Source organism: Oncorhynchus mykiss, chromosome 2, assembly GCF_057628025.1.
Source record: "Oncorhynchus mykiss isolate SJ-2025 chromosome 2, ASM5762802v1, whole genome shotgun sequence".
Classification (NCBI taxonomy): Eukaryota; Metazoa; Chordata; class Actinopteri; order Salmoniformes; family Salmonidae; genus Oncorhynchus; species Oncorhynchus mykiss.
In genome coordinates, this window is record NC_143023.1 from 86,285,872 (window position 1) to 86,313,802 (window position 27,931).

General features: G+C 42.7%; 1 protein-coding gene across 8 annotated transcripts in view; it reads left to right on the forward strand.

Annotated features, from left to right (window-relative positions):
- LOC110498407 (lysine-specific demethylase 7B) overlaps nt 1-27,931 on the forward strand; it is a 52,742-nt gene that overhangs the window by 6,645 nt on the left and 18,166 nt on the right. For all 8 annotated transcript variants that reach the window (XR_016488930.1, XR_016488928.1, XR_016488926.1 and 5 more), the window contains exons 2-4: nt 14,476-14,561; nt 17,831-17,948; nt 25,184-25,344. Coding sequence is in view for 4 of the 8 variants with exons in the window: in XM_021575031.3 (XP_021430706.3) it covers nt 14,476-14,561; nt 17,831-17,948; nt 25,184-25,344 (365 nt within the window). In the remaining 4 variants the exon portion in view is untranslated. The remainder of the gene's footprint in view (nt 1-14,475; nt 14,562-17,830; nt 17,949-25,183; nt 25,345-27,931) is intronic.

A 27,931-nucleotide genomic window follows, 5' to 3' on the forward strand; every position in this document is an offset into this window, starting at 1 on the left:
TTACTTGCTCTATTGAATACAGATTGCCCCCGTCTCCAATTTGATCGATTATTAACGTTTAAAAATACCTAAAGTTGTATTACAAAAGTAGTTTGAAATATTTTGGCAAAGTTTATAGGCAACTTTTGAAATGTTTTGTAGTGACGTTGTGTTTTGGCAAGCAGTTTTTTCCCGGATCAAACGTGCTTTATAAAATGGACATTTTGGGTATACATGGACGGAATTAATCGAAAAAAAGGACCAATTGTGATGTTTATGGGACATATTGGAGTGCCAACAAAGAAGCTCGTCAAAGGTATTGCATGTTTTATATTTTATTTCAGCGTTTTGCTACGCTAGTTCTTTTGTTTACTACTGATTCAGATGGGTGCATGCATCAGATAATAGCTTCTCATGCTTTCGCCGAAAAGCATTTTTAAAATCTGACATGTTGGCTAAATTCACAACGAGTGTAGCTTTAATTGAGTATCGTGTGATTTAATGAAAGTTTGAATTTTATTTGAATCTGGCGCTCTGCATTTCCCCAAGCAATTGGCCAGTTGAGACGCTAGCGTCTCCATATCCTCAAGAGGTTAATGCGTTTGAGCCAATCAGTTGTGTTGTGACAAGGTAGGGGTGATAAAAGACCAACTACATATCATGTCACGAAAAGCTCAAAAATAGCAAAAGAGAAACGACAGTCAATCATTACTTTAAAACTTGTTATAGCTGCAATCCCGGTAACGGGATCGATATGACAACTACCAGTGAAAATAGAGGGCGCCAAATTCAAACCACAGAAACCTCATAATTATAATTCCTAAAACATACATGTGTCTTATATCATTTTAAAGTTAATCTTGTTGTTAATCCCACCAAAGTGTCTGATTTCAAATAGGCTTTTCAGCGAAAGCACTACAAACGATTATGTTAGGTCTCCACCAAACCACAATAAGCACAGCCATTTTCCAGCGAAATATAGCATTCACAAAAAGCAGAAAGAGATAAAATTAATCACTAACCTTGAATTATCTTCATCAGATGACACTCATAGGACATCATGTTACACAATGTTACACATGTTTTGTTTGATAAAGTTCATATTTATATAAAGTTTACATTGGCGTATTAGATTCACTAGTTCCAAAAAACATCAAGTGATTTTGCACAGCCACATCGTTTCAACAGAAATACTCATCATAAATGTACATGATAATACAAGTTATACACATGGAATTATAGATATACCTCTCCTTAATGCAACCGCTGTGTCAGATTTCAAAGTTTACGGAAAAAGCAACACATGCAAAAGTGAGACGGTGCTCAGAACAGAAGCCAAATTAGCCGCCATGTTGGAGTTAACAGAAACCAGAAAATACATGATAAATGTTTCTAACCTTTGATGCACTTCATCAGAACGCAGTCCTAGGAATCCCAGGTCCACAATAAATGCTTGATTTGTTCGAAAATTAGCTACTTTGGTTAGCGCGTTTGGTAAACAATTCCAAAGTCACAAAGCTCGTCCACTATAACGGCAGGGTAGCCTAGTGGGGCGGCAGGGTAGCCTAGTGGGGCGGCAGGGTAGCTAGTGGTTAGAGTGTTGGGCTAGTAACCGGAAGGTTGTACAAGGTACAAATCTGTCGTTCTGCCCCTGAACAGGCAGTTAACCCACTGTTCCTAGGCTGTCATTGAAAATAAGAATTTGTTCTTAACTGACTTGCCTAGTTAAATAAAGGTAAAATAAAAAATAAATAACGTGATGAAATGTCCAAAAGTTCCATAACAGTCAAATGATGTACTGAATCCATCTTTAGAATGTTGTTTACACATATCTTGAATAACGTTCCAACTGGAGAATTAGAATAACTTCAGATGACCGGTGGAACGCAGGTCCTTCACCTGTGAACGCGCATGGTGAAAGAATGGTCAACTTGTGGCACTGGTGACTATTTCCTGTCTCATTCCACTCCCCTTCACATTAGTCATCAGACAAAGTTCTATATTGACTGCTGACATCTAGTGGAAGGCGTAGGAAATGAAAACTCATCCATATCTCGCTGTAATTTCAATGAGAGCTTGGTTGAAAATCTGCCACCCCCAGAAAAAATACAAACAGGAAGTGGAATATGAGTTCTGTTATACCTCACAGACATAATTCAAACAGTTTTAGAAACAGAGTGTTTCCTATCCAATGCTAATAATAATATTCATATATTAGCGACTGAGGAGCTGGCCATTTACAATGGGCACCTTTTCATCCAAGCTACTCAACTGTCCCTGCAGCCATAAAAAATTAAGATACGGAACACTTCAAGAACTTTGATCGTTTCTTTAAGTGCAGTCGCAAAAGCCATCAAGTGCTACGATGAAACTGGCTCTCATGAGTACCGCCACAGGAAAGGAAGACCCAGAGTTACCTCTGCTGCAGAGGATAAATACATTAGATTTACCAGCCTCAGAAATTGCAACCCAAATAAATGTTTCACAGAGCTCAAGTAACAGACATCTCAAAATTAACTATTCAGAGGAGACTGCGTGAATCAGACCTTCATGGTCAAATTGCTCCAAAGAAGCCACTACTAAAGGACACCAATAAGAAAAAGAGACTTGCTTGGGACAAGAAACACGAGCAATGGACATTAGACCGGAGTAAATATGTCCTTTGGTTTGAGTCCAAATTAGAGATTTTTGGTTCCAACAGTGTCTTTGAAGAGATGCAGAGTAGGCGAACGGATGATCTCTGCATGTGTGGTTCCCACCGTGAAGCATGGAGGAGGAGCGATGGTGTGGGGGTGCTTTGCTGGTGACACTATCAGTGAATTATTTTGAATTCAAGGCACACTTAATTAACTTAGAAGTACCCATCCCGGATCCGGGAGAATTGTCATCAACTACACTAATTAGCATAGCACAACGGTCAAAAAAATATTACTAGAAAATATTCATATTCATGAAATCACAAGTGAAATATAGTGAAACACAGCTTAGCCTTTTGTTAATCACCCTGTCATCTCAGATTTAGAAATTATGCTTTACAGCCAAAGCAAGACAAGCGTTTGTGTAAGTTTATCGATAGCCTAGCATAGCATTATGTCCAGCTAGCAACAGGAAGCTTGGTCACAAATCAGAAAAGCAATCAAATTAACCGTTTACCTTTGATGATCTTCGGATGTTTTCACTGCCGAGACTCCCAGTTAGACAGCAAATGTTCCTTTTGTTTCATAAAGATTATTTTTATACCCAAAATACCTCCTTTTGTTGGTCACGTTATGTTGAGAAATCCACCGGAAATTGTGGTCACGACAAGGCCGGAAAAAAATCCAAATTATGTCCATAATATGGACAGAAACATGGCAAATGTTTTTTATAATCAATCCTCAAGGTGTTTTTCAAATATCTATTCGATAATATATCAACCACTGCACTGAGGCTAGGAAACACTGTCACTACCGATAAATCCACAATAATTGAGAATTGCGAGAACCATTTTTCTATGGCTGGCCTTGCTTTCCACCTGGCTACCCCTACCCTGGTCAACAAGCCCTTCGCTCCCCACAGCAACTCGCCCAAACCTCCCCCACTTCTCCTTCACCCAAATCTAGATAGCTGATGTTCTGAAAGATCTACAAATCAGTTGGGCTAGACAACCTGGACCCTCTCGTTCTAAAATTATCTGCCGAAATTGTTGCAACCCCTATTACTAGCCTCGCTTGGTTCACCAACTACTTCTCCGGTAGAGTTCAGTGTGTCAAATCGGAGGGCCTGTTGTCCTTGACCTCTGGCAGTCTCTATGGGGGTGCCACAGGGTTCAATTCTCGGGCCGACGCTCTTCTCTGTATACATCAATGATGTCGCTCTCGCTGCTGGTGATTCTTTGATCCACCTCTAAAAATCAGAAAAGCAATCAAAAAAATAGTTTACCTTTGATCTTCGGATGTTTTCACTCACGAGACTCCCAGTTACACAACAAATGTTCCCTTTGTTACATAAAGATGATTTTTATACCCAAAATAACGCGACAAACAAACGTCGGTATGTTCAGAAATCCACAGGAAAGAGCGGTCACGACAACGCAGACGTATATTCCAAATAATATCCATAATGTCCACAGAAACATGTCAAATATATATTCAATAATATATCAACTGAGTGTGTAGCTTTTTCAATAACAGCGGGAGAATCAATGGCCGCTTTACTCAGTTGCACAACTCACTCTGAGAGCCCCCACCTATCCACTTACGCAATGTGATCTTTCACGCTCTTTTTTGAAAATAAAAGCCTGAAACTATGTCTAAAGACTGACACCTTAGGGAAGCCATAGAAAAAGGAATCTGGTTGATATCCCTTTAAATGGAAGATAGGCATGCATAGGAACACAGAGGTTTCAAAATAAGAGGCACTTCCTGATTGGATTTTCCTCAGGCTTTCGCCTGCAATATCAGTTCTGTTATACTCGCAAACAATATTTTTACAGTTTTGGAAACTTTAGAGTTTTCTATCCTAATCTGACAATTATATGCATATTCTAGTTTCTGGGGACGAGAAATAGGCAGTTTCAAATGGGTACATTTTTTTAGACAAACTAAAATCCTGCCCCCTACACGCAAAAGGTTAAATGCTCTACAACAAAGCTTTCTTAGTGTCCAACAATCTTTCTCTACCCTTAACCTTGTTCTGAACACCTCCAAAACAAAGGTCATGTGGTTTGGTAAGAAGAATGCCCCTCTTCCCACAGGTGTTATAACTACCTTTGAGGGTTTAGAGCTTGCGGTAGTCACCTCGTACAAGTACTTGGGAGTATGGCTAGGCGGTACACTGTCCTTCTCTCAGCACCTACTCGAACTTCGGTGACGCATACAAGGCCCTCCCTTCGGCAAATCCGACCATGACTCCATCTTGCTCCTACCGTCCAATAGACAGAAACTCAAACAGGATGTACCAGTGAAGAGAACCGTTCAACGCTGGTCTGACCAATCGGAATCCTCGCTTCAAGATTGTCTTGATCACGCAGACTGGGAAATGTTCCAGGCAGCCTTGGATAACAACATCGATCGATATGCTGACTCTGTGAGTGAATTCATAAGGGAAGTGCATTGGAAATGTTGTACCCACTGTGACTAAAACCAACCCTAAACAAAAATCGTGGATGGATGGCGGAATTTGCGCAAAACTGAAAGCGCGAACCACCGCATTTAACCATGGAAAGAGGACTGGGAATATGGCCAAACATAAACCAGTGTAGTTATTCCCTCCGCAAGGCAGTCAAATGTCGGTATAGGGACAGAGTGGAGTCGCAATTCAACAGCTCTGTCACGAGATGTACACTACCGTTCAAAAGTTTAGCCTTTTTGGCCTTTGTTTTAAATTAGCCTTTTAAAATTATAAACTTGGATTAGCTAACCAAACGTGCCATTGGAACACAGGAGTGATGGTTGCTGATAATGGGCCTCTGTAAGCACAGCTGGAAACCTGTCGTGCTGATTTAAAGAAGCAATAAAAGTGGCTTTCTTTAGACTAGTTGAGTATTTCGAGCATCAGCTTTTGTAAATTAGATTACAGGCTCAAAATGTCCAGAAACAAATAACTTTCTTCTGAAACTCGTCAGTCTATTCTTGTTCTGAGAAATGAAGGCTAGGCCTCCCGAGTGACGCAGTGGTCAAGGCAATGCATTGCAGTGCTAGCTGTGCCACTAGAGATTCTGGGTTCGAGTCCAGGCTCTGTCGCAGCCGGCCGCGACCAGGAGGCCCATGAGGCGGCGCACAATTGGCCCAGCGTCGTCCGGGTTAAGTGAGGGTTTGGCCGGCAGGGATATCCTTGTCTCATCGCGCACTAGCGACTCCTGTGGCAGGCTGGGCGCAGTGCACGCTGACAGGTGTATGGGGTTTCCTCCGACACACTGGTGCGGCTGGCTTCCGGGTTGGATGGGCATTGTCAAGAAGCAGTGTGGTTGGGTTGTGTTTCGGGAGGACGCATGGCTCTCGACCTTCACCTCTCCCGAGTCCGTACGGGAGTTGCAGCGATGAGACGGACTCGGGAGAGGCGAAGGTCGAGAGCCATGCGTCCCCCGAAACACAACCCAAGCAGTTGGATACCATGAAATTGGGGAGAAAAAATTGTTGAAAATACACAAAAAAATAAATGAAGGCTATTCCATGCGAGAAATTGCCAAGAAACTGAAGATCTCGTACAGCGCTGTGTGTTAATCAGAATAGAAAGAGTGGGAGGCCCCGGTGCACAACTGAGCAAGAGCAGGTACATTAGTGTCTAGTTTGAGAAACAGACGCCTCACAAGTCCTCAACTGGCTGCTTCATTAAATAGTACCCTCAAACACCAGTGAAGAGGCAACTCCGGGATGCTGGTCTTCTAGGCAGAGTTGCAAAGAAAAAGCCGTATCCGACTGGCCAGTAAAAGATTAAGATGGGCAAAAGAACAGACACTGGACAGAGGAACGCTGCCTAGAAGGCCAGCATCCCGGAGTTGCCTCTTCATTGTTGACATTGAGACTGGTGTTTTGCAGGTACTATTTAATGAAGTTGAGGACTTGAGTTGTCTGTTTCTCAAACTAATCAGCACAACAGTTTTCAGCTGTGCTAACATAATTGCAAAAGTGTTTTATAATGATCAATTAGCCTTTTAAAATGATAACTTGGATTAGCTAACACAACGTACCATTGGAACACAGGAGTGATGGTTGCTGATAATGGGCCTCTGTACGCCTATGTAGATATTCCATAAAAAAATATGCTGTTTCCAGCTACAATAGTTATTTACAACATTTAACAATATCTACACTGTATTGCTGATCAATTCAATGTTGTTTTCAAGGAACAAATAAAATTAGCTTTTCTTTCAAAAACAAGGACATTTCTAAGTGACCCCAAACTTTTGAAAGGTAGTGTATGTGGCAGGGTCTACAGGCAATTACGGACTACAAAAAGAAAACATCCCACGTCACAGAAACTGACGTATTGCTTCTACACAAACTAAACACTTTCTTTGTCCTCTGAGGATAATACAGTGCTACCAACGCGGCCCACAAGGACCGTGGGCTCTCCTTCTCCATGGCCAACGTGAGTGAGACATTTAAACGTGCAAGGCTGCTGGCCCAGACGGCATCCCTAGCCGCATCCTCAGAGCATGTGCAGACCAGCTGGCTGGTGTGTTTACGGACATATTCAAACGGTCCCTATCCCAGTCTGCTGTCCCCACATGCTTCAAGATGGCCACCATTGTTCCTGAACCCAAGAAGGCAAAGGTAACTGAACTAAATGACTATCGCCCCATAGCATTCACTTCTGTCATCGTGACGTGCACCGAGAGACTAGTCAAGGATAATATCACCTCCACCTTATCTGCCACCCTAGACCCACTTCAGTTTGCATGCCGCCTCAACAGGTCCACAGACGATGCAATTGCCATCACACTGCCCTATCCTATCTGTACAAAAGGAATACCTATGTAAGAATGCTGTTCATTGACTACAGCTCAGCATTCAACACCATAGGATCATCCAAGCTCATCATTAAGCTGGAGGTCCTGGGTCTGACGGGCTGTCCCCAGGCGGTGAAGCTAGGAAACAACATCTTCACTGACCCTCAACACTGGGGCCCAACAAGGGTGCGTGCTCAGCTCTCTCCTGTACTCCCTGTTCACCCATGACTCCGTGGCCATGCACGCCTCCAACTCAATCATCAAGTTTGCAGACGACACAGACTAGAGTGGCGCTGTGCTCTAAGGCACTGCATTTCAGTGTTTGCTGTGCCACTAGAGATTCTGGGTTCGAGTCCGGGCTCTGTCACAGCCGGCTGTGACCTGGAGACCCATGGGGGGGCGCACAATTGGCCCAGCGTCGTGAGGGTTTGGCTGTGGCGAGCTGGGCTCGGTGCACGCTGACACCGTCGCCAGGTGCACAGTGTTTCCTCCAACACATCAGTGTGGCTGGCTTCCGTGGGCATTGTGTCAAGAAGCAGTGCAGCTTGGTTGTGTTGTATTTCGGAGGATTCGCGGCTCTCGACCTTCGCCTCTCCCGAGTCCGTATGGGAGATGCCACGATGAGACAAGACTGTAACTACCAACTGGATGCCACGAAATTGGGAAGAAACAGGGTTTTAAAAATGTTGCTTGATTACCAACAACGACGAGACAGCCTACAGAGGAGGTGAGGGCACAGTGTGGTGTCAGGAAAACAACCTCTCACTTAACGTCTACAAAACAAGAGATGATCGTGGACTTCAGGAAACAGCAGGGGAGCACCCCCTATCCACATCAAAGGGACAGTAGTGGAGAAGGTTTTTAAAGTTCCTCGTCGATCTGAAATGGTCCAACCACACAGACAGCGTGGTGAAGGCGCAACAGCACCTCTTCGACCTCAGGAGGCTGAAGGAAAAACCCTGACAAGGTTTTACAGATGCACAATTAAGAGCATCCTGTTGAGCTGTATCACCGCCTGGTACAGCAACTGCACCGCCCTCAACCACAAGGCTCTCCAGAGGGTGGTGCTGTCTGCGCAACACATCACCGGGGGCAAACCTGCCCTCCTGGACAACTACAGCACCCGATGTCACAGGAAGTCCAAAAAGATCAAGGACAACAACCACCCGAGCCACTGCCTGTTCACCCCGCTACCATCCAGAAGGCAAAGTCCATACAGGTGTATCAAAGCTGGGACAGAAGCTGTTTTTCAGTCTCTCGATCTCAAGGCCATCAGACTGCTAAACAGCAATCACTAACTCGGAGAGGCTGCTTCCTTCAGACTGACTAGTCACTTTAAACAATTACACTTGAGTAATGTAAGATATGTAAACATTATTCATCTCAGATGTGTATGTACTGTATCTTATACCATCTATTGCATCTTGCCTATGCCTCCTGGCCATCGCTCATCCATATATTTATACAGTTGAAGTCTGAGGTTTACATACACTTAGGTTGGAGTCATTAAAACTTGTTTTTCAACCAGTCCACACATTTCTTGTTAACAAACTATAGTTTTGGCAAGTCGGTTAGGATATCTACTTTGCATGACACAAGTCATTTTTCCATCAATTGTTTACAGACACAGTGAAATAATCTATCACAATTCCAATGGGTCAGAAGTTTACATACACTAAGTTGACTGTGCCTTTAAACATATTGGAAAATTCCAGAAAATGTCATGGCTTTAGAAGCTTCTGATATGCTAATTGACATAATTTGAGTCAATTGGAGGCGTACCTTCAAACTCAGTGCCTCTTTGCTTGACATCATGGGAAATTCAAAAGAAATCAGCCAAGACTTCAGAAATATTTTTGTAGACCTCCACAAGTCTGGCTCATCCTTGGGAGCAATTTCCAAATGCCTGAAGGTACCATAATAGAGGGACACCTGTATTATTATTATTATTATTATTATTATTATTATTATTATTATTATTTATTTTTCTCCTTTTTTTTTATTCTTTTTTTTTTTACAACGCATGCATTTGACAAATCAAATTTTATTTAAATTGTTTTTTAAATAATTTAATTTGAACATAATTTTGAACTGTCCACTAGCTTTATCCACCAACATTCAGCTTTCTCTAGAATACCGGTATGGTGCAGCGGAATGGGGCTGCAGCTTCAGTCAGTGTGTATAGGTGCGTGAGCAGAGGTGTTGTACAGTAAGACTCTGAACACTGCCAGTGTGTCTGCTGTCACCATGGAGACATCTTTGTTGGGCCACCATAAGGCTAGGTGATGCACAGGGCAGCCTTCTGCCTCTGACAGATTGCTTTATTTGTTTAGACTCGCTTCTCAATGCGGAAGCCAGGGGGAAATATGCAGTGAAAATGTTTTGACATCAGGCCAGCGGGGGCTGAAGTAGGGTGGCCAATGGTGCTTCATAAGTGAACCCACCCAGGTGTGTGCACATTCACAATGCTAACCTGATGACCCCCACTAACCCTGCTCTCCAAGATTCTTTTGTGCACCATCTGACACAAACCTGTTTCTTTTAGCTGAATTTTGGAACCATTTCCTCATGGTTACTACTAATAAAGACCGACACAATGAACCTCTGGCTGCACATCTGACTAATGAACTACACCACTCAGACAAGACGGCAGGTCTCTTTAGTGTGGAGGCAATGAGGCGACGGATCGTCAATCTGTCAGTGGGCTCTTGTGCAGAAGAAGAGGATTTCACCCTCATTGGCTCCCTATCTATCTCTGGAGTGCTGCTTAGTTATGTACCTTGCTAGTTCTGCTTGAATCCCCCCTCTCTCTTGGCAGGCAGTTTCATGCACCGACCATCACACTCTGGAGGGATTTAGGCATTTTAAGGCATGACTCGTGCAGCCAGGGGTCAACAGTAATGCACTTGTTTCTGTTTTCTCTCTGGCTAAGATTGCTATACATTAGTGTTTCTTGAAATGTAATCTTTATCCTTGGTATTTCATCAGTATTTTTATTTTATTTTAATGGGATCATCCACCAGAACACCCCTGCTTCACATTCAATTCAAAATAATACTAATGCGCAGCCAGGACTGTTTTTGTGTCATCTCTAGTCTTTGTTTTTGCCAAAGATGATCTCTCCCTCCCACAACCACAATCCTGTTTTGTACCTGGTGTGTCTCTCACGATGAAGATGATGAGCAGGCTAGACTCCCAGGAATGATCATATATTGAGGGTTTAATGAACGGGAGAGACTGGGGGTAACAATGGCGCCAGAAAAGAGCAGAGTTCACCACTGGATCCCCATCACATGCTCATTGCTCCCATCATGCTCCATGCTTTGTCTGCCTCTGTAAGCTCCCTCTCACTGAGGTAGTGATCTAGCTGTCTGTTTGGCTTCCTGCCGCTAGAGCATCCCAGCCACAGGAGTGATCTGCATGTCCTCACTGAGAAAGTTGCATAATTTTACTCCATATCCAAAGAGGAGATGAGAACAAAGGCAGAATGGTATAGCCTAGTAACAGAAGCACGTCACTAGCTCTGGTTGGTGGTGAGCCAGACAGGGTGTTGAGTACATTATTGTCTGTGGTTGCGGTTTATTTATTCGCCCCTTACGGTGGGAAACCATATATCCTATATTGATTTGTTCTGTTGCTCTTCTTGTGAATATAGGTCTACTCTTTCTACTCTGTTGCTTAGCCAAACTGCCTTGTCTTCTCCCCTTTCATAGTACAGTAAAATTGTTAGTGCATTTTCCTCTTATGCCCAGCCTAAAACTTACTCATTGGGAGTAAGATCTCCACTTCCTCCTTTGAACCAGCCTGAATGTCCTACACTAAGTCGGGAATTCCTTTCACTGTGACATACATACCTACTGGTGGCCTGGTGACTCGTGCGTTTCCTGAGAGAGTGGTGGTTTCATCATTAGCCTGCTCCGCAAACAATCTGAGCTGCGAATTGTTAATAGCTCTGTGTCTTTCACAATCAAAGTGTATTTGTCACATGCACCGAATACAACAGGTAAACCTTACAGTGAAATGCTTACTTACAGGCTCTAACCAATGGTGCGGGGGAAAAAGGTGTGTGTGTGTGTGTGTGTAGGTAAGTAAAGAAATAAAACGACAGTAAAAAGACATTTGAAAAAAGAGTAGAAAGGCTATATACAGACGCCTGTTAGTCAGGTTTATTGAGGTAGTATGTACATGTAGGTGTCGTTAAAGTGACTATGCATATATGATGAACAGAGTAGCAGAAGTGTAAAAACAGGGGTTGGCGGGTGGTGGGACACAATGCAGATAGCCCGGTTAGACAATGTTGGTCGGGCCATTTACTGGTTGGTCAGACCATTTAGGTAGTATGTACATGTAGGTATCGTTAAAGTGACTATGCATATATGATGAACAGAGTAGCAGAAGTGTAAAAAGAGGGGTTGGTGGGTGGTGGGACACAATGCAGATAGCCTGGTTAGCCAATGTGCGGGAGGGAGCACTGGTTGGTCCTCTAACACCTCCTGGTGTTAGAGGTCCTGGATGGCAGGCAGTTTTGCCCCAGTGATGTACTGGGCCGTATGCACTACCCTCTGAAGTGCCTTGCAGTCGGAGGTCGAGCAATTGCCGTACCAGGCAGTGATGCAACCGGTCAGGATGCTCTCGATGTTGCGGCTGTAGAACCTTTTGAGGATCTCAGGACCCATGCCAAATCTTTTTAGTTTCCTGAGGGTGAATAGGCTTTGTCATGCCCTCTTCACGACTGTCTTGGTGTGTTTGGAACAATCTAGTTTGTTGATGTGGACACCAAGGAACTTGAAGCTCTCAACCTGCTCCACTACAGCCCGTCGATGAGAATGGGTATGTGCTCGGTGCTCCTTTTCCTGTAGTCCACAATCGTCTCCTTAGTCTTGGTTATGTTGAGGGATTGGTTGTTATTCTGGCACCACCCGGCCAGGTCTCTGACCACCTCCCTATAGGCTGTCTCGTCGTTGTCGGTGATCAGGCCTACTACTGTTCTGTCGTCAGCAAACTTAATGATGGTATTGGAGTCGTGCCTGGCCATGCAGTCATGGGTGAACAGGGAGTACAGGAAGGGACTGAGCACACACCCCTGGGGAGCTCCGCAATAGAGTGATTGGAAGTAGTGGAATGAAAAATATAGGGCCCACTATTCTGATGCATGACTGCAGTCATAACGTAAGGAGAAGGTGTGTGGGTGTGGGTTGTAGTCGGTTCCGTACAGTCTCTCTATGCATATATGATTGACAGAGTAGCAGTAGCGTAAAAGAGGGGTTGGTGGGTGGTGGGACACAATGCAGGTAGCCCGGTTAGCCAATGTGCGGCAGCACTGTTAGTTTCATGCTTGCTGCATTGCGTAGCGCTGCTCTGGAAGTGATGGAAATTCTCCAGCTGAGTGAGTGGCATAGATCTAGGTCTCACTTTGCTCTGAGGGGGTTGAAGTTGTCTTAACTTCCCCTTGGCAACCGTTTCCATAGCTGAAGCCAGTGGAACCCTCTGGAGATCATTACTCTGCAGGCTTATGACGCTCTGAGGCAAGCTGGTTTAACACTTAAAACAGCTAATTTATTTTGAATGTTGCCTAAGGTAGCCTAGTCAAAATGACTTGAGGAATATGATGTCCTTATGTGACATTGGATTGGGATGACAGTATATGTATATGAAAGGAAGTGAGCTGAAACCTTTTTTTTTATAGCTTCTTTATGTGATTTGGAGAAAGCCCTGTTAGATTTGGATTCCCTGCATTCCTGAAGCTAACTAAACACAGCTCACAAGTTCAAATAAGACAACTTTGACACTTCCCCTTCGTCCCTATCCCTGTGCCTACTACAGATGGCTGTTGATGTGTTTCGTAGTTGGTTGACCACTCGGCTGGATCCCTTTTTGAATGAGAGGGGAAGTATTCATAATTTGCAACAGTTATGTATTTACAATATCAAAGGGACAGCTAATGACAAAGAATAATAGGAGTGTTGAGGGTGATGTTGGATCACTTCCTAACTTTAAACTATACTTAACATAAATATAAATGCAACATGGAAAGTGTTGGTCCCATGTTTCATGAGCTCAAATAAAAGATCCCAGAAATGTTTCATATGCACAAAAGTCTTATTTCTTTAAAATGTTATGCACATATTTGTTTACATCCCTGTTAGTGAGCATTTCTCATTTTCCAAGATAATCCATCCATTTGACAGCTGTGGCATATCAAGAAGCAGATTTAAACAGCATTATGATTACACAGGTGCACCTTGTGCGGGGGACAATTAAAGGCCACTCTAAATGTGCAGTTTTGTCACACAACACAATGCCACAGATGTCTCAAGCTTTGAGGGAGCGTGCAATTGGCATGCTGACTGCAGGAATGTTCACCAGAGCTGTTGGCAGAGAATTTAATGTTAATTTCTCTACCATAAGCCGCCTCAAGGTTTTTTTTGTTTTTTTTTGGGGTAGTATATCCAACCCGCCTCACAACCGCAGACCACATGTAACCACGCCAGCCCAGGACCTCCACATCTGGCTTCTTCAATTGCGGGATCGTCTGAGACCAGCCGATGAAACTGAGGAGTATTTTTGTCTGTGGGGAGAGACTCCATTCTGATTGGCTGGGCCAGGCTCCCCTGTGGGTGGGCCTATGCCCGCCCATGGATGTGAAATCTGTAGATTAGGATTTTATTTCAATTGACTGATTTCTGATAGACCGCTGTGCCACTCAGGAGCCCTAAGGCACTGCATCTCAGTGCTAGAGGCTTCACTACAGACACCCTGGTTCGATTCTAGGCTGTATCACAACCGGCCGTGATTGGGTGTCCCATAGGGCGGCGCACAATTGGCCCGGCGTCGTCCGGGTTTGGCCTGCTGTAGGCCGTCATTGTAAATAAGAATTTGTTCTTAACTGGCTTGCTTGGTTAAATAAATAAAAAATAACTCAGTAAAATCTTAGAAATTGTTGCATGTTGCGTTTTATCTTTGTTCAGTAAATATTTTCTAGAGATGTGGAATTTTGTGTTGAGTATGTGCTTATTTCCTTTAAACTGAGTCTAAAATGTCTCCTTTTTCTCTTCTTGCCCCAGCTGTGTCCAAGTGGAAGAGCACCATGCCGTCGACATTGATGTTTACCACTGTCCCAACTGTGATGTCCAACACGGACCATGCTTGAGTAAGTACCACCCCACTAGAGGTCGACCGATTAATCGGAGGGGCAGATTTCAAGTTTTCATAACAATCGGAAATCTGTATTTTTGGACACCGATTTGGCCTATTTATAAATTTTTTACAACTTATATTTATCCTTTATTTAACTAGGCAAGCCAGTTAAGAACACATTCTTATTTTCAATGACGGCCTTGGAACGGTGGGTTAACTGCCTTGTTCAGGGGCAGAACGACAGATTTTTACCTTGTCAGCTCGGGGATTCAATCTTGCAACCTTACAGTTAACTAGTCCAACGCTCTAACCACCTGCCTCTCATTGCACTCCACGAGGAGCCAGCCTGTTACGCAAATGCAGTAAGAAGCCAAGGTAAGTTGCTAGCTAGTATTAAACTTATCTTGTAAAAAAAACAATCAATCGATCATAATCACTAGTTAACTACACATGGTTGATGATATTACTAGTTTATCTAGCGTGTCCTGCGTTGCATATAATCAATGCGGTGCGCATTCACGAAAAAGGACTGCCATTGCTCCAACATGTACCTAACCATAAACATCAATGCCTTTCTTAAATTCAATACACAAGTATATCTTTTTAAACCTGCATGAAAGATTAGTGGAATCTGTGTGGGTAGCTGGACAGGTAGGATGACTGACAGTGAAGGTGAACAGGTGGTCACGTGTCAGGTGACAGAGGAATGGATGAGACTGAGGCAGGAATTCCTTTAACCATAAAGTGGTATTTACTGTAGTCTGTGCTGCATCACAAAGGAAACAAAAAACATGTATCCAATCAAATTCATCAAAGATCAAATCATATCATTCATTATTAACATAATTTAGGGAATTCAACAGTCCACTTCATTAAGAAGTCAATAGTAATCATCCGTGAGTCATTTAGGCTCGTAACTATTTATCATAAATTATGAAAGAATACAAACAGTGAATGGTTATACAATCTATAATCCCCATTTATCAATGTCAATCAGTTAGCAAACAATGACGTTTCTCATTTCACTCTTTCAATTGTCTTCATGTGTACATATAATTAATTTCAATACATATGAACCATATCGATTGCATAATTGGCCTATGACGATCCGTAGGGCAGTGATCATTGACAATTCACATTACACAATATGTTTGAAGCGTGCACTTCAAGCCGCGCTCTGCGGTAATAACTATAAACAATAACTGATGGCCCATCTTCTGATCGCAACAGATAGTTCAGATGAAAGGTAACAGAGTCGGTGGACTTACGTGGATTCATGGACGCACAGAACTTCTGGATCAGATGGAGTCAAGGAAGAGAAAGCAGCGAGATCAGGCGATGGCAATTTCCTCCTTTTATGGAGTTGAGATCTGTCGGACATTTCCACCTGACCTAATTAAAGCGCCCCTGGCCCAGCTGAGTAAATGGCAATGAATTAAAGGATTATTCCACCAACTCCATGGGCCTTTTCTACATGCATATTTAGTTAATATGCCTGCTAGCATGAATTCATTTTAACTAGGTAAATTGTGTCACTTCTCTTGCAACAGAGTACATGCAGCAGTTTGGGCCGCCTGGCTCGTTGCGAACTGTGTGAAGACTATTTCTTCCTAACAAAGACAGCCAACTTCACCAAACGGGGGATTATTTAACAAAAGCGCATTTGCGAAAAAAGCACAATCGTTGCACGACTGTACCTAACCATAAACACCAATGTCTTTCTTAAAATCAATACACAGAATTATATATTTTTAAACCTGCATAATTAGCTAAAAGAAATCCAGGTTAGCAGGCAATATTAACCAGGTGAAATTGTCACTTCTCTTGCGTTCATTGCACGCAGAGTCAGGGTATATGCAACAGTTTGGGCCGCCTGGCTCGTTGCGAACTAGTTTGCCAGAACGGTTCCGTATTTCACTGAAATAAGAAACGTTTTGTTTTCGAAATTATAGTTTCCGGATTCGACCATACTAATGACCAAACGCTCGTATCTGTGTGTTATAATTAAGTCTATGATTTGATATTTGATTGAGCAGTCTGACTGAGCGGTGGTAGGCAGCAGCAGGCTCGTAAGCATTCATTCAAACAGCACTTTCTTGCATTTTGCCAGCAGCTCTTCGCTGTGCTTCAAGCATTGAGCTGTTTATGACTTCAAGCCTATCAGCTCCCGAGATTAGGCTGGTGTAACCTATATGAAATGGCTAGCTAGTTAGCGGGGTGCGTGCTAATAGCATTTCAAACGTCACTCGCTCTGAGACATGGAGTCGTTGTTCGCTTTGCTCTGCAAGGGCCGTGGCTTTTGTGGAGTGATGGGTAACGATGCTTCGAGGGTAGCTGTTGTCGACGTGTTCCTGGTTCGAGCCCAGGTAGGGGCGAGGAGAGGGACGGAAGCTATACTGTTACACTGGCAATACCAAAGTGCCTATAGAACATCCAATAGTCAAAGGTATATGAAATACAAATGGTATAGAGAGAAATAGTCCTATAAATACTATATTAACTACAACCTAAAACCTCTTACCTTGGAATATTGAAGTCTCATGTTAAAAGGAACCACCAGCTTTCATATGTTCTCATGTTCTGAGCAAGGAACTTAAACTTTAGCTTTCTTACATAGCACATATTGCACTTTTACTTTCTTCTCCACTTTCGTTTTTGCATTATTTAAACCAAATTGAACATGTTTTATTTGAGGCTAAATTGATTTTTATTGATGTATTATATTAAGTTAAAATAAGTGTTCATTCAGTATTGTTGTAATTGTCATTATGACAAATACATTAAAAAAATCGGCCAACATAATCGGTATCGCTTTTTTTTGGTCCTCCAATAATCGGTATCGGCATTGAAAAATCATAATCGGTCGACCTCTACACCCCACCACCACGCACTCTGTCCCTCTCTGTATTACTCCAGCACGGTTGATTTTAATTGCTTTTTGGGGAATAGTTGGCTGTCAAGTAGACTACCCTTTTCTCTCTTTATGTTTTAAAGTGGGTCTGACCTCCCAGAGCATACTGATGGGGGCATTATTAAGCTAATTCAATGGCGGGGTAATCATCAAATTGAGATTGAACATGGCCCTCGTTCGTCTGCGGAGGACGTGGGCTTTATGGGCTTGTGAAACGGTTTATGGAGACTATCCATAACTCAAGGCTTTCATGTTCCTCAGACACTTAAGTAGCTAATCTAGCCCTGCTAGGTCTGTGTAGTATCTACTGTGATCGCGGAGTCTCTGAATGTTCAAGAGTTTAACAATTAATTGTTGCTTTATCTTTACAGTGAAAAAGCGTATCAACTGGCACCGGCACGACTACACAGAGCCTGACGATGGCAGCAGGCTGGTGCAGGCGGGGACCTCTGTGTTTGTACGAGAGCTGCAGAACAGGCCCTTTCCCAGGTACTGAAGGAGCCAAGATACCAGCCACCAGCAGGCCTGACACCCCTGTGACCAAGCCACAGATGCACACACAAGTCACCACATAGCAGTAAGTCCCAGGTTCACACCTTGAGTTGAAAACCAGTGTTTTCCTGGTGTGGTCTGGGCATTGCACTGAACCACCATGAACTGGGCTCTTGCCCCTTAGTGACACATTTCAAATACAAACTCAACTCTTACAAAAAATGCAAGAGGCTACGGATCTGTAGTTAACTTCGTGACACACCCAACCCCTTAGCTGGATCATTTTCATCAACACCTGCTGAATTGGTGCGTGCCAAAATTAAATTACTACAAATATTTAATTTTCATGAAATCACAAGTGCAATATAGCAAAACACAGCTTAGCTGTTATGGATGATGCGAATTTTCGCAGCTTTTTGTAAAAAATCGCGCAACATTTCAAAGTCCTGCTACTCATGCCAGGAATATAGTATATGCATATGATAAGTATGTGTGTATAGAAAACACTCTGAAGTCTCTAAAACTGGTTAAATCGGGTCTGTGGCTATAACAGAACGTGTTTAGGAGTAAAAATCCCTGGTAAAACTGTTTACCAAAAACACAAAAAAAATATCCGTCCGCCATTCAATGTATTGTTTAAGGCGACCTAAAATAAATGAGGATCCCCTGTACCGCCTACCGCTTCCACACGATGTCGCCATTGCTGTCAATTTCTGACTCATTTATCCTTGGTTACAACACGAATAGACCCCTCCTTTCTTGAGGCGCACCACAGTATGTTGTGAAACTGAAAAAATGGACAATGATTTCCAGACTTGCTGCTATCGAATACAGATCGCCCCGTGATCAATTTGATACATCATTAACGTTTATTAATACCTAAAGTTGGTTTAGAAAAGTCGTTTGAAGTGATTTGTAAAAGTTTATAGGCGACTTTTGTAATTTTAAAAAGTGACTTGTAAATGGGCTTGTAAATGGGCTTTTTGCAGCATCAGCAAATGACATTTTGGGTATACAATGACGGATTTAATCGGGAAAAAGACCCAATTGTGATGTTTATGGGACATATAGGAGTGCCAACAAAGAAGCTCGTCCAAGGTAATGAATGTTTTATATTTTATTTCTGCGTTTTGGGTAGCGCCGGCTACCGCAAAATCTGTTGTTTACGTGTCGTGCTGGTATTTTGGGGGGGTGCATGCTATCAGATAATAGCTTCTCATGCTTTCGCCGAAAAGCATTTTACAAATCTGACTTGTTGGCTAGATTCACAACGAGTGTAGCTTTAATTCAGTACCTTGCATGTGTATTTTTATGAAAGTTTGAGATTTATCGGGTACTATACTCGAGTACTATAGGTGGCGCTCTGAAATTTCCGCTGAGCTGTCCCTGTGCAGGGACCACCTCCGTAAGAAGTTAATCCACCTGGCGTGTCAGATTTCAATACAGCTTTTTGGCGAAAGCATAACAAGCGTTTATATAAGAACATCTCTCTCAGTAGACAAAATATTACAAACACTAGCAGCCAAGTAGATTGGTCACGAAAGTCAGAAAAGCAATAGATTAAATCGCTTACCTTTGATGATCTTCGGATGTTTGCACTCACGAGACTCCCAGTTACACAATAAATGTTCCTTTTGTTCCATAAAGATTATTTTTATATCCAAAATACCTCCATTTGTTTGGCGCATTATGAAATGCACAGGCTCGAGCGGTCACGACATCGCAGACGAAAATTCCAAATAGTATCCGTAATGTCCACTGGAACATGTCAAATGTTTTTTATAATCTTTCCTCAGGTTGTTATATATAATCAATAATATATCAACCGGGACTGTCGCTTTTTCAATAGGAGAGGGAGAGACGATGGCTGCCCCACTCTGTTGCGCAAGCAAAACTCTGCGAGCACCCAGCTATCCACTGACGCAATGTTATCTTTCTCGCTCATTTTTCTAAATAAAAGCCTCCTGAAACTATGTCTAAAGACTGTTGACACCTTGAGGACGCCATAGGAAAAGGAATCTGGTTGATATCCCTTTAAATGGAGGCAAGGCATCCAATGGAACAGAGAGCTTTCAGGAAAAACAGCACTTCCTATTTTGATTTTCCTTAGGTTTTCGCCTGCAATATCAGTTATGTTATACTCACAGACAATATTTGGACAGTTTTAGAAACTTTAGAGTGTTTTCTATCCTAATCTGACAATTATACATGCATATTATAGTTTCTGGGCCTGAGAAATAGGCTGTTTCAAATGGGTACGTTTTTTCGCCAAAAACGAAAATCCTGCCCCCTACACTCAAGTTAAACACCCCCGTCCTGCCACCCTGGATCCCTTTTCCGCAGAGCCAAAGATCCAAATCCCATTCTGCCCATGTGTTTCTTTACCTCGACTTTACGCACACATTTTTGTGGTCACTGTCCCTTCACGTTTCTCACTGTCAATCGTGATTGATAATTCTTTACGTTTTTTCCAGTGAAACGTCCATGCAGTATGCATGCAATCATATTCATATGCATTTTAGATTTTCTTGCATCTTAATGTTGTTTGGAATTATGTACAGTGAGAGAATTTAAGGGCTAACAAACTGTAGCATAGCCTACCTGTGTTTTAGTTTCGAAGCACATATTTTGACTAGTGGTGCGCACTTTTGGGTTTTGGCTACGAGAGAGAAATGTGACCATTATCACAATCATCCTAAAATCTCATAAGGAATGAGGTGGTGTTTTTTGGTCTTCAAGTAACATTATACTATGCTATTATATTCGGTTTTGTTATGTAGAATACTATCATTATGTGATCTTGCAGACATTGATTCAGCTTTGATCAAACTTTATTAAGCAAGCACCATTCACCAGAGTAGCCTGTTCTCTACGAGTAGAGCAGAGACTGAATCCTGCACATGCGCAGAAGCTTCGGGACCTTTAGCTGTACGAAGAGGGCTCCAGAAAAGTTGGATCCGCAGCTGCATCTAATGTTGTGTTCGTAACCAAGTGGGAGGTGGGAATTTACCAGTTGGATGCATTTACGTTATTTTTAAACTCGTTGAGAAATGCCAATTTGCTAATGGCCTCAAGCTGCATAAACCATAAACTAAAAGTACAACTATCATGCTTGTTAACAAATTAGTGTTCAACATATTTATAGATTGCTTTTTATAAATAATGTTTTGTTGCATTTAACTGCCGAAGATGCTATTATCGAGGTAATTTCCTTAGTAAGTGAGGTCAGAGGTCAGCATGTGGGAGCTCAGGAAGATGGACAAGTTTTCCACTAGTAATTACCTGTTGGAGGGCTGTTCAAGTGGATTTTTCAGTCGTATGTGGTAAATTCTCACTTGGTTACGAGCGCAGCATAAACACTGCAGTGGTGCCTACTTTGACAGCTGTAATAGGTCATAGAAAACTATGACAACAGACCAACCATCAACAGAGACTACCTTCATCTATTCAGCCTGTGGCCCTTGAATGTGAATACATGAAGGATTATTGGTCAACACACTCCACGAATGCATCTCAAATCAAATTTTTATACTTAAAGAGTCAAATCAGGCTGTACCGGAGCGCAAATCTCTGAACAAAATGCACCTGAACAGCTTCTTCGCCCAAGCCATAAGACTGCTGACATTGAATCAAATGGCAAATGGCTATTTGCATTGACCCCCTTTTTATTTGCACTGACTCTCTCTTGCACCGGCTTTATGCACACTCACTGGACTTACCCACACACTCACACATACTACACTGACACTCCAACACACACGTGTGTAAATATATACCCACACACTCTTACACACACACATGCATATTGACACCCCCACCCCCACACACACTTTCACACTCTTCACATGCTACTACTGTTTATTATCTATTCTGATTGCCTAGTCACTTTTACCCCTACTTACAGTGCCTTTGGAAAGTATTCAGACCTCGACTTTTTCCACATTTTGTTACGTTACAGCCTTATTTTAAAATTGATTTTTTTTTAAATCCCTCATCAATCTACATACACGACCACATGACAAATCAAAAACAGGTTTGTAGAAATTGTTGCTCATTTAAAATGATCACATTTACGTAAGTATTCAGACCCTTTACTCAGTACTTTGTTGAAGCACCTTTGGCAGCAATTACAACCTCAAGTCTTCTTGGGTATGATGCTACAAGCTTGGCACACCTGTATTTGGGGAGTTTCTCCCATTCCTCTCTGCAGATACTCTTAAGCTCTGTCCGGTTGGATGGGGAGCGTCGCTGTGCAGTTTTTTTCAGGTCTCTCCAGAGATGTTCGATCGGGTTCAAGTCCGGGCTATGGCTGGGCCACTCAAGGACATTCAGAGACTTGTCCCGAAGCCACTCCTGCATTGTCTTGGCTGTGTGCTTAGGGTCATTGTCCTGTAGGAAGGTAAACGTTCACCCCGGTCTGAGGTCTTGAGCACTCTGGAGCAGGTTTTCATCAAGGATCTCTCTGTACTTTGCTCCGTTCATCTTTCCCTCAATCCTGACTAGTCTCCCAGTCCCTGCTGCTGAAAAACATCCCCACAGCATGATGCTGTTACCACACTTCACTGTAGGGAGGGTGCCAGGTTTCCTCCAGATGTGATGCTTGGCATTCAGGCCAAAGAGTTCAATCTTGGTTTCATCAGACCAGAGAATCTTGTTTCTCATGGTCTGAGAGTCTTTAGGTTCCTTTTGGCAAACTCCAAGCATGCTGTTGTGTCTTTACTGGGGAGTGACTTCCGTATGGCCACTATACAATAATGGACTTATTGGTGGAGTGTTGCAGAGATGGTTGTCCTTCTAGGAAGTCTTGGTGGTTCCAAACTTATTCCATTTTAAGAATGATGGAGGCCACTGTGTTCTTGGGGACCTTCAATGCTGTAGACATGTTTTGGTACCCTTCCCCAGTTCTGTGCCTCGACACAATCCTGTCTCTGAGCTCTACAGACAATTAATTCGACCTCATGGCTTGGTTTTTGCTCCTTATATAGATGTGGACATGATTTGGAAATGGACACAATCATTTGAATTTACCACAGGTGGTCTCCAATCAAGTTGTAGAAACATCTCAAGGATGATCAATGGAAACAGGATTCATCTGACCTCAATTTTGAGTCTCGTAGCAAAGGGAATACTTATGTAAATAATGTATTTCTGTTTTTAACCTGTTTTCGCTTTGTCATTTGTATTTTTGTATTTTTTTTATTTTTGTATTTTTATTTATTTATTATATTTTAGAATAAGACTAACTTAACAAAATGTCAAAAAAGTCATGGAGTCTGAATACTTTCCAAAGGCACTGTAATTATCTCAAGTTACAAATGCAAGTTTACAAATGCTGGTAAACACTGAAATATATTTAACTTACATTTTTTCACAAAAATATTAGTCGTGGCCAAAAGTTTTGAGAATGACACAAATATTAATTTTCAAAGTCTGCTGCCGCAGTTTGTATGATGGCAATTTGCATATACTCCAGAATGTTATGAAGAGTGATCAGATGAATTGCAATTAATTGCAAAGTCCCTCTTTGCCATGCAAATGAACTGAATCCCCAAAAGAACATTTCCACTGGATTTCAGCCCTGCCACAAAAGGACCAGCTGACATCATGTCAGTGATTCTCTCATTAACACAGGTGTGGGTGTTGACGAGGACAAGGCTGGAGATCACTCTGTCATGCTGATTGAGTTCAAATAACAGACTGGAAGCTTCAAAAGGAGGCTGGTGCTTGGAATCATTGCTCTTCCTCTGTCAACCATGGTTACCTGCAAGGAAACATGTGCCGTCATCATTGCTTTGCACAAAAAGAGCTTCACAGGCAAGGATATTGCTGTCAGTAAGATTGCACCTAAATCAACCATTTATCAGATCATCAAGAACTTCAAGGAGAGCAGTTCAATTGTTGTTGTGAAGAAGGCTTCAGGGCGCCCAAGAAAGTCCAGCAAGCACCAGGACCGTCTCCTAAAGTTGATTCAGCTGCGGAATCGGGGCACCACCAGTACAGAGCTTGCTCAGGAATGGCAGCAGGTAGGTGTGAGTGCATCTGCACGCACAGTGTGGCGAAGACCTTTGGAGGATGGCCTGGTGTCAAGAAGGGCAGTAAAAGAAGCCACTTCTCTCTAAGAAAAACATCAGGGACTGACTGATATTCTGCAAAAGGTACAGGGATTGGACTGCTGAGGACTGGAGTAAAGTCATTTTCTCTGGTGAATCCCCTTTCAGATTGTTTGGGGCATCTGGGAAAAAAGCTTGTCCTGAGAAGACAAGGTGAGCGCTACCATCAGTCCTGTGTCATGCCAACAGTAAAGCATCCTGAGACCATTCATGTGTGGGGTTGCTTCTCAGCCAAGGGAGTGGGCTCACTCACAATTTTGCCTAAGAACACAGCCATGAATAAAGAATGGTCCCAACACATCCTCCGAGAGCAACTTCTCCCAACCATCCAGGAACAGTTTGGTGACGAACAATGCCTTTTCCAGCATGATGGACCATAAGGCAAAAGTGATAACTAAGTGGCTCGGGGAACAAAACATCGATATTTTGGGTCCATGGCCAGGAAACTCCCCAGACCTTAATCCCATTGAGAACTTGTGGTCAATCCTCAAGAGGCGGGTAGACAAACAAAAACCCACATTCTGACAAACTCCAAGCATTGATTATGCAAGAATGGGCTGCCATCAGTCAGGATGTGGCCCAGAAGTTAACTGACAACATGCCATGGCGGATTGTAGAGGTCTTGAAAAAGAAGGGTCAACACTGCAAATATTGACTCTTTGCATCAACTTCATGTAATTGTCAATAAAAGCCTTTGACATTTCTGAAATGCTTGTAATTATACTTCATTATTCCATAGTAGCATCTGACAAAAATATCTAAAGACACTGAAGCAGCAAACTTTGGAAATTAATATTTGTGTCATTCTCAAAACTTTTGGCACATTGGGCCTTCACTGTATTAGCGGACCGATATAGACATCTTCATCAAGGGGCACAAAAAACATCTGCAAAAATTGCAACACCCCCACCCCAACTACTTCCTGCAGCCATGGTTATTGTTATTTTATTGTGTTAACATTTTTTTTTATGTAATAGTATTTTTCACTTTGGTTGGTTAAGGGCTCGTGTTGTAAGCATTTCACGGTAAAGGCTACACCTGTTGCATTTAGCGCATGTGACCAATAAAATGTTATTTGATCAGATGTATTCTTATATATGACCCCTCTTTCCTTTGTTGCAGTGCGGCTGAGATCCTGGTGCAGATGCAGGGGCATCAGGTAACACAGAAGTACCTGGAGAAGCAGGGCTTCAGCTACCCCATCGCCGTTCCCCAACTAGGCGGACTGGGTCTCAAGCTGCCCCCCTCCAGCTTCTCTGTCAGGGATGTGGAGGAGTATGTTGGTAAGAAGAGAACATTTTAATAATCGATCACTCTGTCACAGTATGTGCTGTTTAGATCACTCTGTCAGTGTGCTGTTTTGGTGCCTTTGTTTGCTTTGTGTACATTAACTGTACCATATTTCAAAACTGGCCCATTTTCAAAGGAATTGGGTCAGTGTGCTAATATATTGTAGCGACCCGCACAGACAGCTGTGTGTTGTGTGTTAGGGTTGTAGGTGGTTGTGTTGTACTTACCAGTACCCAGTGTTCGTGGGGTCCGACATGCCAATCAACCTGCTATCTGCCAATCACGGGAATGCCTGGAATGTTCTGATTGAGCTTCGCACTTCAATGTTCTTAGTTGTTGCGGAAATTGACCCACAATGCTGTTTACTTTCTGCATCTACGTCATATCTCTGAGTCTACCTTTAATCCACCAATAATAAAAACGTGTGTAGATAATGGTGGATTAGTTTACATAAGACAGTGTTTCATCACCTCTCTCCACTATTGAGTTTGGTACTTATGGGATCCCCTTACTTCCCCAGTACATTATCAGACATCTCAGGTTCATGTCCGGCTAACTTTCTTTTGGGCTCAAATTATGTTCACTCTGCTCCTTCAGTCTACTGCCCACACACACACACACACACAGAGTGGAGACAAAACCATCTCACTTTTGCAGCTAACCTGAGAAAGTGCAGCACTGGCCATTGTGCCTCTTAGCATGGGAATCATTGTCTCAAGGTTTTTTAAATGTAATGCCCATGGTCAGTGTGGCAGTGGAACTGTACACTAGAAAGGGTTAATGGTATGCTTTTCCATTGGGATAAACATGCTCCAAACTCTGATCTCACTACTATGTCAGAGACTAAATCATTCTGTGCACTGTTCTGTAGGTCTGAACACAATGTTATTTGTCACTGGCAGAAGCACACAGACCTCCCAGTAATTGGTTACTCTCCATGGCACTGGGACTCCTGAAAGCTCTTTGCACCACTGCAATATGTTACTTTTTTCACATTGAAAGATCTACAACACACATTTCTTTCTCATTGAACGTCAGTCTAAGAAGCTGTATATCTGTTCTATGTGCGTTATTCTATGCTTCCCATTCTTAAGTTTCGTTTTTGCATCTTTTACTTTTGGTTTTGTACACCAGCTGAAAATACAATATTTTTGATTAAAGAAAATATATTTCACAGCGGTTTAAATGGTACAATGATTCTCTACACTATACTTGCTTGTTTTGTCACATAAACTGAAATTAGGTGAACTATTAAAATTTTTGCAACCAGGAAATGGCGGTGCGATTTCTGCATAGTGCATCTTTAAGCTAAGCTTGTGGTGTTAAGGTGTCAACCTGACAGTCAAATCCAAATGTTCCAGTCAATGAATGGCCGTATTCATGTGTGGGTCTCTTTGGGGGTAGATTAGTCTGAAAAAAAATTCAGACATTGTTCATTTTGACATATTTTACTTTGAGAGACTTTGAGATTCTGTTTAATGAAAAGCGCTATATACATTTATTATTATATTCACATTAATGTTTAAATGCTTCACAACAACTCAAGCATTCACCACAGGCCAGCTGCCCAGCTAATCAATTTAGCTCAGTGGGCACTCTGCCTGCTAACCTGTAAGTTATTGTATTGAAAAATGTGTTTTCCATGCCATCTCTCCATTTTAGCATAATGGCAAACCTGTTGTAAATCAGCTATTGCCCTTTTCAGAGCATGGTTGTTACATCACACTATCCACGCACTTCAGACCTGGAACTAAGAAAGACCCATCTATTCTCCAGGAAACCTGTGCTTCTGGTACCTGACTGTCACTGGATGAAAAGATTGATGAAGGGATCATAATTGCTTATATGAGTACCATAAATATTTGCCTAGGACATTTGTGTCTGGAGAGATTTATTGCCCCCACTTGTCGTTGGTCATACTACACCCAGGCAGCGCCCTTCCCCATTTGTACACAAGTGGTCTCCTGGCTGTTCTGTATGTGAGGCTGCTCTGCCTTTAGCTGTTCCCTGACATCAGGAGGTGGCCAGTGGGGCCAAACAGGGCTGGGCTTGCACAACCACCAGCTGTCCTGGTACAGCCCCATGTTAACGGCAGGTCTGTTCACCCCTCCGCCATTTTCTATTTGCCGTTTGCCAGTTGTATACAGGTGAGGTTATTTACACACATGAAAGACATTAACCAACTCTTACTAGGTCCCCTCCAAGCCTTCCCTCCTCCTGTTGCTGCCTTCATCACTGGGAGTACAGTAATTGCATCTGGAGAGATTGCTTTGGATGTTTCAATGCACCTCCTCCAGTGGGGAGACTGCAGCAGCACTGAGGTTTCCATCAGAAGTATTAGGGGGGTTATGAAAGTGTCAGCAAGCTCCATCAAATAAAAGTTATTTTTATAGCCCTTACATCAGCTGATATCTCAAAGTGCTGTACAGAAACCCAGCCTAAAACCGGATAAGACGGGAGAAGTACTCCAGATATAACAGACTGACCCTAGCCCCCCGACACAAACTACTGCAGCATAAATACTGGAGGCCGAGACACTGTGGCCCCGTTGAGAACTCTAGTGGCTCTGAACGAGGCCAG